The 15,912-nt window shown below is 41.9% G+C and overlaps 1 protein-coding gene across 5 annotated transcripts in view; it reads right to left on the bottom strand.

The window, feature by feature from the left end:
• Positions 1 to 15,912, bottom strand: part of LOC135113337 (cell adhesion molecule DSCAML1-like) — a 310,112-nt gene that overhangs the window by 6,262 nt on the left and 287,938 nt on the right. For 4 of the 5 annotated variants that reach the window (XM_064028578.1, XM_064028577.1, XM_064028576.1 and 1 more), the window contains 3 exons: positions 3,593 to 3,727; positions 2,152 to 2,365; positions 981 to 1,271 (listed from right to left, as the gene is read on the bottom strand). In XM_064028578.1, the coding sequence (XP_063884648.1) occupies positions 1,147 to 1,271; positions 2,152 to 2,365; positions 3,593 to 3,727 (474 nt within the window). In that variant the 3' untranslated portion in view covers positions 981 to 1,146. The remainder of the gene's footprint in view (positions 1 to 980; positions 1,272 to 2,151; positions 2,366 to 3,592; positions 3,728 to 15,912) is intronic. The other variant, XM_064028581.1, reaches the window with a different exon arrangement.

The raw sequence follows: 15,912 nt of genomic DNA, 5'->3' as shown, positions 1-15,912 counted from the left end.
ATTATCATTACTACTATTATTATTATTATTACTATTATTATTATTATCATTATTATTATTACTGTTATTATCATTATTGCTATTATTATCATTATTAGTATTATTATTGCCATTTCTTCCCGTTGCATAATTTTCAAGAGTTTTCCATCTGTCTGTTTCGCTTTTATAGCTATTACACCAGCGAAGTCTTATGTTGGAACAAAAACTAATATCTAATACAAGAAATGGTTCATAATCTACGTTGAAAAATGTAAAAAAAAACAAACAAATAACTAATCTCTATTAAAATTCCGAATTCCCAAAAGTGTTCAATGTCTTTTTCTTCTTTTTTTTTTTTTCACAGCAATGGAGTCTAATTTTGGGATAAAACTTAATGCCTAATACAAAAATTGGTTGGTAATCTCCGTTAAAAACAGTAACATTTCAAATATTCTATCTCAGTTAAAAGAAAGTTTTCAAGTGTTCTGTTTTTTTTTTTTTGTTTTCTTTAAGCAACGTGTTATTATTTAGGGATAAAACTTAATGTCTAATACAGGAAATGGTTCATAATCTCAGTTGAAAATAGCAGGATTTCAAATATTCCACTTGAATAAAAAGTTATCGGTAAAAAGAATAAATGAAAGAATGAAAGAGAGAAAGAACGAAAGAAACTCTCATTCAGGAGGCAGAGCGAGGTTGGTGTAAGGTTGACTTCCCACGGCGTATCTTTCCTGCTCCCAGTATCACGCGTTTTCTTTGCCCACTGCTCAGTGAACGGTGCAATCCTGTTGGTTATTTATTTTTTTATCAAGATTTTCAACACAGTATTTCTGCTTACGGGTGCCTTGTATTTTCTAAAATGCGAAAATATTTGAAATGAAGAAGAAAAGAAGAAAAGAAGAAAATTATGACGAAAAGCGAAATACACCTCGTGCAATTAACATACACAGTCTCTCTATCTGTCTCTGTCTTTCCCCCTTCCTCCCCCCCTCACCTCTCACCGCAGCAGGGCCGGGGGTCGCGTCGCATGTCAGCAGATGGCCTCCTTCAGTGCCGGGCAGGACATGGCGGGGCGGGGCGCTGCTCGGGTCGGCTCAGGGCTGCCGGGACCTGTGGCTTGGGGCGGAGGAAGACGTGAAGGCCGGGGACGTGCGAGGTGCGGGGTGCTCAGCGCGCGGCCGGCACAGAGGCCAGCGCCAGTAGGACCAGCGCCGCCAGCAGGGGAAGACTGGCTTGCAAGGAGACGCCGTTCCCTAAGGCACGAGGCTGCACGGCGGCGATCTTGTTGTCTGCTGGAGGGGCAAGGCAAGGAGAGGCTCAGGATGCGGGGTTTTGAATATGATGGTGTGTGTGTGTGTGTGTGTGTGTGTGTGTGTGTGTGTAGTAGTAGTAGTAGTAGTAGTAGTAATAGTAGTAGTAGTAGTAGTAGTAGTAGTAGTAGTAGTAGTAGTAGTAGTAGTAGTAGTAAGTAGTAGTAGTAATAGTAATAGTAACAGTAGTAGTAGTAGTAGTAGTAATAGTAACTAGTAGTAGTAGTAGTAGTAGTAGTAGTAGTAACAGTAGTAGTAGTAGTAGTAGTAGTAGTAGTAGTAGTAGTAGTAGTAGTAGTAGTAGTAATAATTACTACTACTACTACTACTACTACTACTACTACTACTACTACTACTACTAATAATAATAATAATAACAATAATAATAAACAGTTTATTTAAGTTACAGCCGCGAGGCTGAAAATACACATATTAATATTAAAAGGTTCTTGGTGGCTACAGAGCCAAGTGGGTACATGAATGTGGTGGTGTGTGGTGCTCCCCCCGGCAAGGCTCTGTCCTTCCTATGGAGTGTCCTGCACCTTTACTGGGACCATACGCCACTGGGCCCCGCTAAGTGCGCCCACACTCCCTCTCAGGGGTCGATGAGACAGCATAATTTTCATACAGTCACCACAGTCGCTCTCTGTCCACCTATATGACGCACAATCGGTCCTGCTTGCTGCACAGCCATTCCTCTCTCACTCAGTGCTCTCATCACACAGCTCATCCACTCCAGGCGAGGCCTTTTAACTTTTCAGACGCACATCTGACTGCATTATTCTCTTTACTAGTTTCCTGTCGTCCATTTTCTCCACATGCCAAAGCAAGGAAGTAAATAGGTTAGTTAAATACCACGTACCCTCCGTGACGTACACGAAGACCGAGGCGGCCTCTGTGTTGGCGGCGGCGCACGTGTAGTTCCCGGAGTCCTCGGGCCGGGCGCCGCTCACCTTGAGGCGCGAGGCCACCTTGGGCCCCGCCTGGACACGCACTTCCACGCCGCCGCGCCGCCTGTCGTAGTTGATCATGCGGGAGTCGTGGTACCAGAAGATGTACTGCGGTGCCTCGGGACTCTGGCGGCGAGGGAGACGTGAGAGGGGACTGTGTGAGTGTGGAGTACTGTGTTGTACTGCTGTTGCTTATAACATTGCTGTTGTTGCTGTTGGTGTTGCTGATACTACTACTACTACTGCTGCTGTTGCTGCTACTACTACTACTACTACTACTACTACTACTACTACTACTACTACTACTACTACTGCTGCTGCTGCTGCTGCTGCTGCTGCTGTTGCTACTACTACTACTACTACTACTTTTCTTTATGTAATAAGGGGACTGGCCAACGCCAACAAAAAGGAAGAATAAAGATCCACTGAAAAAAGGTCCACTACTTCTGCTTTCACTACTGCTACTACTACGACTACCACTACTGCTACTACTACTACTACTACTACTACTACTGCTACTTTTGGAAATGACACACACACACACAGAGAGAGAGAGAGAGAGAGAGAGAGAGAGAGAGAGAGAGAGAGAGAGAGAGAGAGAGAGAGAGAGAGAGAGAGAGAGAGAGAGAGAGAGAGAGAGAGAGAGAGAGAGAGAGAAACCCTACCTAACCCTACCGCTGTTAATACCCCAATAATTTCTACACAGGCAAAATGAGAACTTGCATAATTCACAAGCAAATAACTCCTACAAGTACTGAGATCACTGGAGTAAAGGTTCCTCCACTGAGTGAGTCACAGGGAACCTCAACAGTAACACAGACGTAATTGATTGCTAGAAAATGCGATGCTACAATAATGTTATCAGTATTCCTAGACGTGTGCTCCAAAAATAACCTGTCTATCTATATACCAGGCTGACATTCTCATTCTCGTAGGGCTAGTGGTGAATTATGCTAAATATAATGGAAAGCCGATATTTGCTTTGACAACGATTGATTTTGAGGAGGTGTGCAGTCATGGTAGTGGTGGTGGTGATGGTACAAGAAGAATAGTAATGGAATTTTGACATATCTCAATCGTATAATAGTACAAAATGTGAAAATGGAAATAATCAACACACACACACACACACACACACACACACACACACACACACACACACACACACACACACACACACACACCATCAGACCATCAGAAAACACGGGAAGTTGCAAGAAGCCATTAGGCCTACACGTGGCAGTCCCTATATATAGCATGCCTAGCTTCACCACCACCGCATCCCCCCCTCCCACACACACACGCACACAAACATAGGGTACGGGTAACAGAAGGCAGGGAGAAGCGTGTCACCTGTTCTATGAGGCAGGTGAGGGAAATGGTGGAGCCCGCCTGTACGTGACGAGTGCCGCGGCCCGGGATCACAGCGCGCGGAGACACCACCTCCAGCCTCACTATGTGCGACGCCTGGCCCGCCCCCGTGGACACCTGCGTGAGGAGAGGCAGGGATAAGTGGATGTATAGAGAGATTGATGAATAAGGAGGTGTGTGGGTGGTGGATGGAAAGGTATATAAATAGATAAATAGATAGACAGATAGATACGAGTAGATACACAGAAAAACTGACAGAAAGATGGGTAAATGGTAGATAGTTAGATAGACAGATGGACAGACAAAGGAGTGAAAAGAAGTTTGAGATTGCAACAGGCATATAGATGAGAAGAGGACATGATTAGAAAATACTTGTTTGGGAACTGATACACTGAGGAGACGAGGAAAACAAAACATGAATTTTTGTTAGTAAGATAAAAGGAAAGAAGAAGAATACAAAAGAGCCAGACTGAGAAATTAACACGTCTGGGAGTGCCATTTTAAAAGCAACACTCCCAACCAACAACTGAATTCAAGATAGATGGATAAATACGTAGAGAGAGATTGGTAAGTAGATGAATAGGTGGATAGATAATATATAGGTAGGTAGGTACTTACATAGGTAGACAGATACACAGATAGACAAACGTATACATACATAGAAGAAAAAAAGATGTATCGGTAATTAGGTATGTCTAGATAGATAGGTAGGTAGGAAAGTAGACACAGATAGACAGATAGATAGATAGTCAGATACAGATAGACAAGTAGGTAAGGAAAAATAAACAAGATGTAGATATAGATATAGATAGATAGATCAACAGATAGATGGATAAATAATTAAATAGATAGATAAATAGATAAATAGAAATATAGATAAATAGACAGATACAGATGAAAAGATAAATAAATAAGAGATAGAAAAATAGATGAATAGGTTGATAGGTAGACAGACACGTAGGCAAGTAGATAGACAGATACATAGATAAATATTTCATCGACTACAAATTCATAATAATCACAAAATCACATAATCTATAACATTCCTACTCTCTCTCTCTCTCTCTCTCTCTCTCTCTCTCTCTCTCTCTCTCTCTCTCTCTCTCTCTCTCTCTCTCTCTCTCTCTCTTAAGGACACAGGAAATAATAACATCCAATAAAAAAAAAGGATTGGGGGAAAATTGATAAAAAGGAAAAGAGGAAGGAAGAATACAGAGAGGGAGAGGAGGAGGAGGAGGAGGAGGAGGAGGAGGAGGAGGAGGACGAGGAGTTCAAATATAATACTCCATAATGCTCCAGTCTGGTCTCTCAACCAACTAAACCCCACACGAGGTCTTCAAGAAAACGTGATTATCTCTTTGAGGGAAGAAGATGCAAACTGAACTACAAAGTAAGGTAAAGTACCACCACTACCACCACCACCACCACCACCACCACTACTACTACTACTACTACTACTACTACCATCATCACTCCCAAAACCCTCAAACCAGCAAAAAAAAAAAAAAAAACCGCTAAATTTTAAGAAAAGATGCGAAGTCAACAATAGAAGCTACCATTACTACTACTACTATTACCATCCCTACACTTCCATCTACTCCCCCAACGTGAATTACCACTAATACAGCCACCATCGCCATCCCCTCCTATCACCACCACCACTACAACCACCACCACCACCCTGACCACTCCCACGACCCTCCAACCTTAAAAAACATCAGCAAAGTTTAAGTAAAAGCGTAAAAAAGTTGTGGAGGAAGGCGACCCGAAGATTGGTAACGTGACTGGACTGAAGAACAAGGCTGAATATAGACAGGCCGCCGCATACTCCAGTGGGGGCGCTTCCTCTGCAAGGCTCGAGGGAGTAGAGGTCGTTTGCAGTAAGCGGCGCATCTTTTGAGTCGGGAAGTTTGGAGTGGGAGAGGAGGCGCGCGAGACCCGACGGGGAAGGAAGGAAGGAAGGAAGGAAGGGAGGGGTGGGAACGGTAAGGTGAGGTAATATTACTGATGAAATGTGTTACTGTTTGTCGTTTTTGTGTCTTTGATGCATTTCCAGTTGTCTTTTAGAATGATACTGAAGTGAAATTAGCGTTTTCATCTGAGGGGCTAGTTTAGGTTTGGTTTGGTTTAGATTTATTCCGTTCATTAATTTCACTGCTGATCCCTTCAATGTGTAGATCACGACTTGAAAAAGCGTCACATTTTGATGGAAAATAAATAGTCAGTGTCTAGATATTAGTATGCTAAGTTATTTCCAGGTCTCAATTTTCGAAGGAAGCTAAGACGGTCATGTAATGTAGTATATAAAATGCGTTTCTCTTTGTTGCTTTTGTTTATTTCATATATTGCCATTCGTCTTTTTCTCTCACATATTCCCATGAAAAAAGATCTGTCTCTATCTTTATGTTATGAAAGCCCTTTATTTGCATCATTCTTTCACTAGTTTTAATTACCTTTGTTTTGCAAGTATCAAAATTCTCTCTCTCTCTCTGTCAGTATCACCTTGGCATCAGGCGAATCTCACCATATTACGTCTATCACTGTCTGTCTCGCCCCTTGGTCTGCCTTTCCTTGCGTCTGTATCACCTCAGCATCAAGCGACTCTCACAATTGTCTGTTTTTCTGTCTGTCTTTCTGTCTCTCTTTGCTTCGTCTGCCTTGCCTTGCCTTGCCTTGCCTGTATCATCCTCTCTTTCCTTGCCTTGCCTCTTAACCACCTCACCTCTCCCCTGCACGTGTCGCGGCCCAGCACACCGCCACTCCCCGGCCCGCCACGCATTGAGGAGACAACAAGGGACTCGGAACATTGCCAGCAACAACCTTACAGGGCGACCTTCTTTGCACAGCGGCCGTGAATCTTTCATTAAGACCGCGGTGTTTCTTTTTAGACGTAGGATTATGAGTGGAAAGGAAAGCTTAGTGTAAAGAAAAGGAATAGAGAGAAGAATGTAAAGGGTGATGTTCTTTGTCCCGTAGGGTTATAAGTGGAAAGGAAAGTTTAGGGTAAAGAAAAAGGAATAGAGAAAAGAATGTAAAGGGAGATGCTCTGTGTCCCGTAGGGCTATAAGTGGAAAGGAAAGTTTAGTGTAAAGAAAAGGAATAGAGAGAAGAATGTAAAGACTGGTGCTCTGTGCGCTGTGAACTTTTCGTTATCACCGTGACCTTTTCTTCTTCAGACGTGAAGAAATAAGTGAAGGGGGGAAGTTTAGCTTTAAAAATAATAAAAAGAAAGAAAGAAAATACATCAGAAAAAAATGAAAAAAAAAAATTAAAAGAAAAAAAAGAAGAGGAAAAGAAAAATCTCGTTCATCTTTAATTTGCGTAAAGTTAACATTTCATAAAAGCAAAAAGAGAGCAGGAGAAAAGAAAAGACCAGACAAAAAAATCATTCATCATTAATTTGCGTAAAGTTAACATTTCATAAAAGAGAAGAAAAAATAAGAAAAGAAAAAAATAACAAAAAACTTCACAATTATTTTGCGTAAGGTTAAGATTCCTTTAAACGTTTTCTTCAGGCCGGATCGTATTCTTAAGCATTTCCTTGTCTCATCTCGAGTACTCTTAGTAGACTCCAGTGAGAGTTAATCAGGTTCCTATAAGAGTGATCGCTTAAAAAGGATTCTGAATTATTTACAGAGAGAGAGAGAGAGAGAGAGAGAGAGAGAGAGAGAGAGAGAGAGAGAGAGAGAGAGAGAGAGAGAGAGAGAGAGAGAGAGAGAGAGAGAGAGAAACACACGCGCACACATTGATACGCAACACACACACACACACACACACACACACACACACACACACACACATGAAAACGCATGAAAACTTGGCTAATAATTTCTGTGGCCTTTTAAAAGTATTCCTTATGAGAAAGTTAATAAGCTCCAGTGGAAGTTAATCAAATTCTGAGCAGTCATAAGTGTAACAAGGATTCCACATTATTAATAGAAACACACACACACACACACACACACACACACACACACACACACACACACACACACACACAACTATGGGAGTTGGGCTAGTCATCCCTAAGGCTTATCGAAAGTAGTCCTGATGAGTGACCAAAAGCATTTCGAATTAATATCTCAAGAGAGTTAAGTCTATGTCCCATCAAACATATTTACTGCTCCTTATCTTTTTTATTCCTTCCTTTTTCTTATTATCTCATTTGGCAATGTAAGGAGTTATTCATAAAGCTTGAAGGGCTGTGCGTTCGATCTTTCCTTATCTATTAGGCAGAGGACGTGGTTATTTGTTACAAGACAGGATGGCGATGTGATGCAAATGCTGGACTCGTGAAATGTTGCAAGGTCGGACTCTTTCCTTATCTTATTTGGCAATGCAAGGAATTTCCCGTTACTAGATAAGATGGCGATGTGGTGCAATCCTCGCCACGCCCGGGAAAGCTGTGAGTTCGATACCAGCTCATTTTTTTTTTCTTTACCTGGGGATGTAGCGCTCTTTCGCAACTCTAGCTGGCGACACGTAACCTAGTTGTTGCGTCGCCATAACCTAATTAATATCGAGTTTCCATTCGTTGTAAGCAGACTGGGAATTCTATCTATCCTTGGCTTCTATTTCTCGATGGGGGAGGGAGCAGTTTTCGTAACAATAATCGGTGCCACGTCGTCTCTGTTGTGGTGCCATAACTCAGGCCAGCGTTCTTTAATGTGCCAGTGTCTTATCTCCACTGCGTTCAACAGACTGCAGTGGACGTTATTGGTATTTTCAAGGGAGGGTTGTCGTGACTGTAATGGCTGTTTAATGAGGATTCTGCCTCAACAATCACGCGCGCACACACACACACACACACACACACACACACACACACACACACACACACACACACACACACACACACACACACACACACACATACATACAAACAGACAGACAGACAGACAGACAGATAGACAGACACACACACACACACACACACACACACACACACACACACACACACACACACACACACACACACACACACACACACACACACACACACACACAGAGCGACTAATGATCTCCGTGGCCTTTGAAAATAATTTGGATGAGAGCACATAGCGTTTCATAATACAGGACTTGGTTTCAATTTTCGTTATGTGGAGGCAGAAAGCGCGCGGGCAGACAGTGGGGTGATCACGAGGCCTCCAGGTAAAAAAAAAAAAAAAAAAAAAAAAACCTAAGCTGGGGCCTGAGGGCGTGACACACTTGATATACAGGTCGCTATTACAGCCGCGGATCAGACTTTTCTTCCCAGACAGCCTTGACCCGCCTCCAACCTCTTCCCCGTCCCCTCTCACCACCACCACCACCACCACCATCACCACTCACACAAAGTAAAGGCCCCAAGGACTTTTCTTTTACTCATATCTTTTCTGCTCGCCCTGAACTCATCCTCTCATTGAACGCCTCCTCGACTTTTCGCTGAATTTCTCTCTTTCATCCCTCCCCGGCTCGCCTGGGCTCGCCTGCCGCCAGTCTGGGTCAGGCCTGCTAAGGGGGTGGTGTCGTTCCACGTTGGTCTGCTGGAATTGCCAATATGTAGCGCTGTCGCCTGACCCACTCACTGCCTGGCTCGTGAGGGCTGGGATGCGAGACACTACATTACGTTTCGCTCAAAGAATCGCAAAATTCATGTTTTTCAGGCTTGCTAAGGGGGTGGTGTTGTTCCAGGTAAGTCTGTTGGAATTACTGAGAGCTGTCACGTTTCTTCGATGCTCTGTACATCTCCCTGACTCCCTGCCTGGTTCCTGTGGCTGGGTTGCGATACAGTACATTACATGATGCGCTCAAAATGGTGTAATTAATGTTTTTTTTTTTTTTCTGTTTCCATTTCTGTTCGCTCCAACTCATTAATGCGAGAGCTCATTGGCATCTTCACTCTTTCATCCTTATCACTGCCTAACTCTGAAACACTCTGCTGATTTATTTATTTTTTTTCCAGCTGCCACTCCCCTTCTCCCCGTTTTATTAACTGGTATCTTAAATCTTTTAACTCTTTCAATCTGGATTATTCTACCTGATTATGTTTATTTCACCTTCCATCACTATTTTGTCCACTTTACTGACGCGAGAGTTAACCATTATCTTCACTCTTCTACCTTTTATCATTGGCAAACTGTCGAACACTGCCTCATTCTCTTTGATTACCTTCCGTCTCTATTTCTGTCCAACTTACTAATGCGAGAGTTAACCAGCATCTTCATTCTTTACTCACTCACTGCTAAACTCAGGAACGCTCTGCCTGATTCCGTTTTTACCATAATGCGCGGAACAGAAAATATATAATAACAGTTTACTAAAGCATGATGATGATGATAATGATGATGATGATGATGATAATTGAAGTCTTATTCAATGACACACTCGAGATTGACAAAAATGTTCCCTGTCATTATTACAACTTTTCTTTTCTTTTTATTTTATTCTTTGCATTCTTTCTTTCTTTTCTTTTTTCATTTATTTATTTTTTTTAAGGGAAAGTAGCAGGAATCTTTAGACTTTGCTCATTGAGGACTGGATGAATAGGCTTCCACTGTAGGCCTATTTTCAGAGGCTTACAATACGACCTCCATCTTTTGTCCATCGCCACAACCACGAAGCAGGAACACAGATGAAAATGCTGAGGTGGACAATGGGTGCATCACTCAGAAATTAAGGAGTGAGAATAAGAAGAACAGGAGGTGGATTGCATTTTGGAAGTGATAAGAAGATAAAAAAAAATGCGATGGTTCGGTCACGTTGTAAGAAGAGAAAACCAGGAGCCGATTAAAAAAGCCTGGAGAAAACCAGTTGAGGGAAGAAGATCGAGGGGAAGACAGAGTGATGGAGTGAGAGATGGAATTGTGGGAGTCACAGAGAAAGATACAAGCAACATGAACATGCAGCAGCCCCTCACTCTGGGCCTCAGGGGAACGGCAAAAGGAGAAGATAAAAGAGAAGTAGGAGGCAAAAACAATAGAAAATACATTAATGGAAAAAAATCATTACTACACGTTGCGCAGCTTCAATTGTGGGATAAAGAGCACACATACAATCGTAGATACATCAAGGCTGTCTCCCATTAAAAAAAATAGGAAGGTAGCCAAGACAAGGCACACAACTTTCACATTCACACTCATCCATACCACTCTCTCAGCCCCTTGGCCTCTGACGGAGAAGCGAAAGTACTCTCCCCCTCACTTTGCGGGAATCAGCCGTGTAGAAGAACATGAGGACCTAAGAACATAAGAGGTGGTACAAGAAAACAATGGGTCTATACGTGGCAGTCCCTGTACAAAAACGTACCTACGTCCACCTATTATCCCTATCCATAAATCTGTCTAATCTCCCAAAGCTTCTAATTTCCTCCACACCAACAGTCTGATTACTGAGACTATTCCACTCATCTACCTCTCCACGTGAGAACCAATTTATTCCTGTCTCCTCTTTAAATCCAACTTAATTGAACTCAAGCCTGCTATTTCTTGCCCTATCCTGATTACTGACCGTATGGATCTCGTCTAAGCACATTTGTTAAATCCATTACGCCACTTTAATACCTCTACCTGATACCCTTTCAAAACTGTATCACGCTAGGGACAGGATGAGCTTCAAACATTAACTTCACGCTGCCTTGTATTCTTCCTACTAGCGGCATAAAGTTGTAGCCGCAAGAAGAAAAAATCCAGTCTTTTTCCGCTTCCCCTAACGTCTTTTTTTTTTTTTTTTTTTTCAGTTGATATGAGAACGTAAGAACATCATAACATAAAATAATAAATGAAGCTACAAGAAGCCATGAGGCCTACAGGTAGCAGTCCCTGTACGAAACACAAGTACCTTTTTCCATCTATCGCCCTCATATTTCATAAATTTGTCTAGTCTTCTTTCAAAGCTTCCAAACGACTCAGCATTAACATCCTGATTACCGAATTTATTGACCTGACCTTTGCTTTCTCAGATGACCTCGTTTGTCCTATTCCACTTTTCTGTTGCTAAATCTGCATATTTCCTCTGTTGCTAAATCTGCATATTTCCTCTGTTGCTAAATCTGCATATTTCCTCACATCATTCCTCTACCACTTGCACTACAGCTATTGCTCCATCAACTTCAGTACAATAACCCGTATTCTGAAACGTTCTGCTCTTTCACCATAACGATTTTCAAAGACCACAGAGATGCTTATCCAGGTTCTCAAGAGTGTTTCTCCTGTTAGTCATATAGAAATCGTGTTAATATGTCACTGGAACCTTAAACAAAGCACATTTGAAAACAGCGTAATTTCAGCTAGAGTCTTTTGAAAGTAGTCGAAGTGAAGCGTGTGTTTCGAAGAGGTGTTTCAGAATATTGGTCAAACGTCACGTGATGTTTCCGGCTGAGGCGACGATTAAATAAGGTTACACGGGATTGGTAGGAGTCTAAACTGAAGTGTTTTCTACCTGCTTGTCTGCTATTATCTCATTCTTGTCAGTTCTCTTTCTTATTTGTTCCTCATTCACCTATTTCTCGTCTGTCTTCATTTCCTGTATCCAATTCTTGCCACTTTCTTTTATTTGTTCCTCTTTTAGCTATTTCTGGCATTTCTTCGTCTTGTGCACTTCGTTCTTGCCAGTTTTATTTATTATTTGTTCCTCTTCGTTTCCTGTACTTCATCCTTGCCATTTCCTCTCATTTCTTCCTCTTTCAGGTATTTTTAGTCTTTCTTCGTCTGCTGCACCTCGACCTTGCCCGTTTCCTCTTTTATTTGTTCCTATTTTAGTTGCTTCCAATCGTTCTTCGCCTCCTCCAGGATTCCGAGGACTTCCAGGGGGCGTTTACAAGTTCTCGTGCTGCCACTCTTGTCTCATAATCAGCATGGAAGGTGAAGATTTGATTGATGATACTTAATGCTTCTTCGTCTGGTTCGTTATGCTGCTGCTGTTTTTGTGGTGGTGGTGGTGGCGGTGGTGGTTCCTTCTCTACGTCCTCCTGTTCTTCTTTTTCATCTTCTTTTACTACTTCATTTTTTTCTTTCTTTTCCTTTTCCTCGTAATTTTTCCATTTTTTTCCTCGTGCACATCATTATCGTCATCATCATATTGTTATTGTTGTCGTTTTTCTTCTCGTAATTGTTCTTTCCTGTCTTGTTCATCATCATTATTATTTTTATTCTACATTATCATCATCGTCGTCGTCGTAATCATCATTATTCAATATCATTATTGTTTTCTTCTCTTTTCATCTTCTTTTTCTTTTCTTTTTCTTCTTTTCTTCTTCTTCTTCTTCTACTTCTTTTTCTTCTTTTCTTTTTTCCCTTCTTCTTACTCCCACTCTTTTCTTTCTTTTTTTTTCTCTTTCTACTCTTTTACGTTTTTCCTTCCTCTTTTCTTTTTTCCCCTTCTCTTACTCCTCCTCTTTTCTCTTTCTTTTCCTCCTTCTTTCTCTCCTCCTCTTTCATCCTCCTCTCCCAGTGCGGGGCGGATGGTGAGGGGGGGCGGGGCACAAAGGAGCAAGGAGAGGACGAAAACCGATGCGGATCTGAATTTCACAATTTCACACAAGACTTGATGCGATTCTTGAGAGACGGGTCGCCTTACATCAAGGTTAAGGATATTTCCATCCCCTCCCACCCCTGCCCCACGCTCCCCAGTCCACCACATCCCACCAGTGTCCCTAGGGTTGCGTGGGGAGGTGGTGTGTGTGGCGCCGCTCCTCCTCCCAACTTCGATTCGTGATAAAGGAAGCTTCCAAAAGGGTACTGCGTTCTCGACACTTTCGGTGCAATCTCGACTATACTTTTAATAGGACCTTGTGTGAAAGGCATAGGGGTGTGCAAGGGTGATTTAGTTATTGTAGAGTAGTTTAGCAACGATTCTACATGTTTAGCAAGCTTTAGTAGGAGTTAGTAAAGTATTCAAGACTGTTTTCATAATTCTACATAATTCTACAAAGATTCATTATTTTTAACAGACTCTTGTGGAAGTTATTGGGGTGTGCAAGTTTCAACAAGAATTCTACATTGCTAATAAGTTGCTTTCATGATACTGAGGGTCTTTATAATTCTAGTGGAAGTTTATCATGGATTCTATATTATTAACAAGTTCTTGTGGAAGGTATTGGAGAGTGCAAAGGTGCTCTGCTTATTGTAATGGTAGTTTAACAAGGATATGTTTGTTTTTATGCTTCAAGCGATAGTTTAATGAGGATTTTATATTTCTATCAGGCTTTAGTGGATGGTACTGGGGATTGCAAGGGTGTTCTGGCTATTTTTGTGGTAGTATAGCATGGATTAAATACTTTTGGCAGGTTCTAGTGGAGGTTATTGGGGTTGTCATGATTCTAATGATAGTTTAAGAAGAGTTCTACATATTTAACAGGGTCTAATGGAACTTATTGTGGTTTTCGATGGTGCTGTTATGATTCTAGTGGTAATTTAGCAAGGATTCTGTACTTTTAACAGGACTTAGTGGAAGTTACTGGGGTTAACAAGGCAGTTTAGGTTATTGTAGCAATGATTTGGCAAGGATTCTGTTTTAGTTTTCAAGGATGTTTTAATAATTCTAGATTCCATTGCAGTGTTCAAGAGTGTTTTAATGATTTTAGTGATAGTTTATTGAAGATTCTATATTTTAACAAGCTCTTGTGGAGGTTACTGTAGTTTTCAAGGACGGTTCTATGATTGCAGTGAGAACTTAACAAGGATTTTAGCAGGCTCTAGTGGAACGTAATGGGCTTTGCAAAGGTATTTAAGTTATCTAATGGTAGTTTAACAGGAATTCTATACTTTTAACAGGTCCAGTAGAAGTTAATGTAGTTTTCAAGGGTGCTTTTTTTTTATGATTTTAGAGATAGTTTAACAAAGATTTTCTACTTTTAAGACGCTCTAGAGGGATTTTATTGAGATTTTTCATGATTATAGTGATAAAATAACGAAGATTTCATATTCTCAGTAGACTGTAGTAGACGTTATTGGAGTATTCAAGGGTATTTTCACAAATTCTAGTCATAGTTTAACAGGGATTCTATAGTTTTTACAGGATCTGGTGGAAAAGATTGGGGTTTTCATAATCATTGTGATAGTTTAACAAGGATTCCATACATTTGACGGGCTCTAAAGGAAATTACTGGGACATTCAAGGATGTTTTCTTGACTCGAGTTACAGTTTAATTTCTTCAACGTAAAAAAAGAAAAAAAAACACGCGAGAGCACGACTAATCATCTCCATGGCCTTTGAAAGTACTCCCCGAGGTGTGAAGCGTCTCACAACAAGGGCCAGGGATCACAGAGAGTGCGGTGCGTTCCCAAAGATAATTTACATTTTTTCCCCTTTCCAATGTGAATTCAGGGCTGCATTAGGTACCTTTTCAGCGGAGTCACAAGGGAAATCAGAGTCTGCAAAGGTCTGAAAATGGCGGCATTCTTGGGTCCAGAATATTTAAATGCAGCGACGACAAAAAGAGGTGAGGAGCGGGGGGCGTCATCTGCCTGTCCGTGGCCTTGTACTGTCTGTGAAGGGAGGCGCTGCGTTCAGGAAGACCCGTCTGTCCTGAAGGAACCGACATTTCCCACTGTGGTTGCTTGAAAGAATGCGTTGGGTGTTTGCCTGAAAGTTCTGTCTCTTCGTTTTGTTTCTGTCCTTTGTTTTTCTCAGATTTTTCTCCGTTCTTCCTGTCTCCTCTCCCCCCCCCCGTTTCTGTTTCTGCTTCCTATTTCCTATCCCGTGTGTTTTTCTCTTCACCTTGGTTCTTAATTTTTCTAGTCTCCTCTCTCTCTCTCTCTCTCTCTCTCTCTCTCTCTCTCTCTCTCTCTCTCTCTCTCTCTCTCTCTCTCTCTCTCTCTCCAGTTCCTATCTCGTGTCTTCATGTCTTTTCTGCGTCTCCGTCCTTCCTGTATCGTCTCCTGTTTCTGTTTCTTATCTTTTGCCTCTTTGTGCTTCTTCTTTTCTACTCCGTTATTCCTGTTCTGTTTCTCCCGTTCTTGTTCCTGCATCTTGCCTCTTGCTTACTGTCTCCTTTCTGTTGCTTCCTGTCTCTTATCTTCTGTCTTCTGTAGGCGGTGATACTTTCCAAACATCTTGTCTTTCGTCTCCTGTCTCGTGTCATCTATTTCTTGCTTCGTCTTTCTAGTCTGCTCTCTCTCACTTCTGCCTCTGTCTCCTACTGCTTTTGTCTCCTGTTATCTCCTGTCTCCCGTGTTCTCCTGTCACCTCAAGGCACTCAAACTCTCCACGCAAGCTGTTTACTAAAATGCTGCGCTGGATGTTCTCGTTTCCCTTCTCCTCCTCCTCCCGCCTCGCCGCCGTGTTACTGGGAAGGCAACTCTTGTCTCCGATTCCTGGAAATG

The sequence above is a fragment of the Scylla paramamosain genome, chromosome 25 (assembly GCF_035594125.1).
Source record: "Scylla paramamosain isolate STU-SP2022 chromosome 25, ASM3559412v1, whole genome shotgun sequence".
Classification (NCBI taxonomy): Eukaryota; Metazoa; Arthropoda; class Malacostraca; order Decapoda; family Portunidae; genus Scylla; species Scylla paramamosain.
This window is presented reverse-complemented; position numbering and strand designations above follow the sequence as displayed.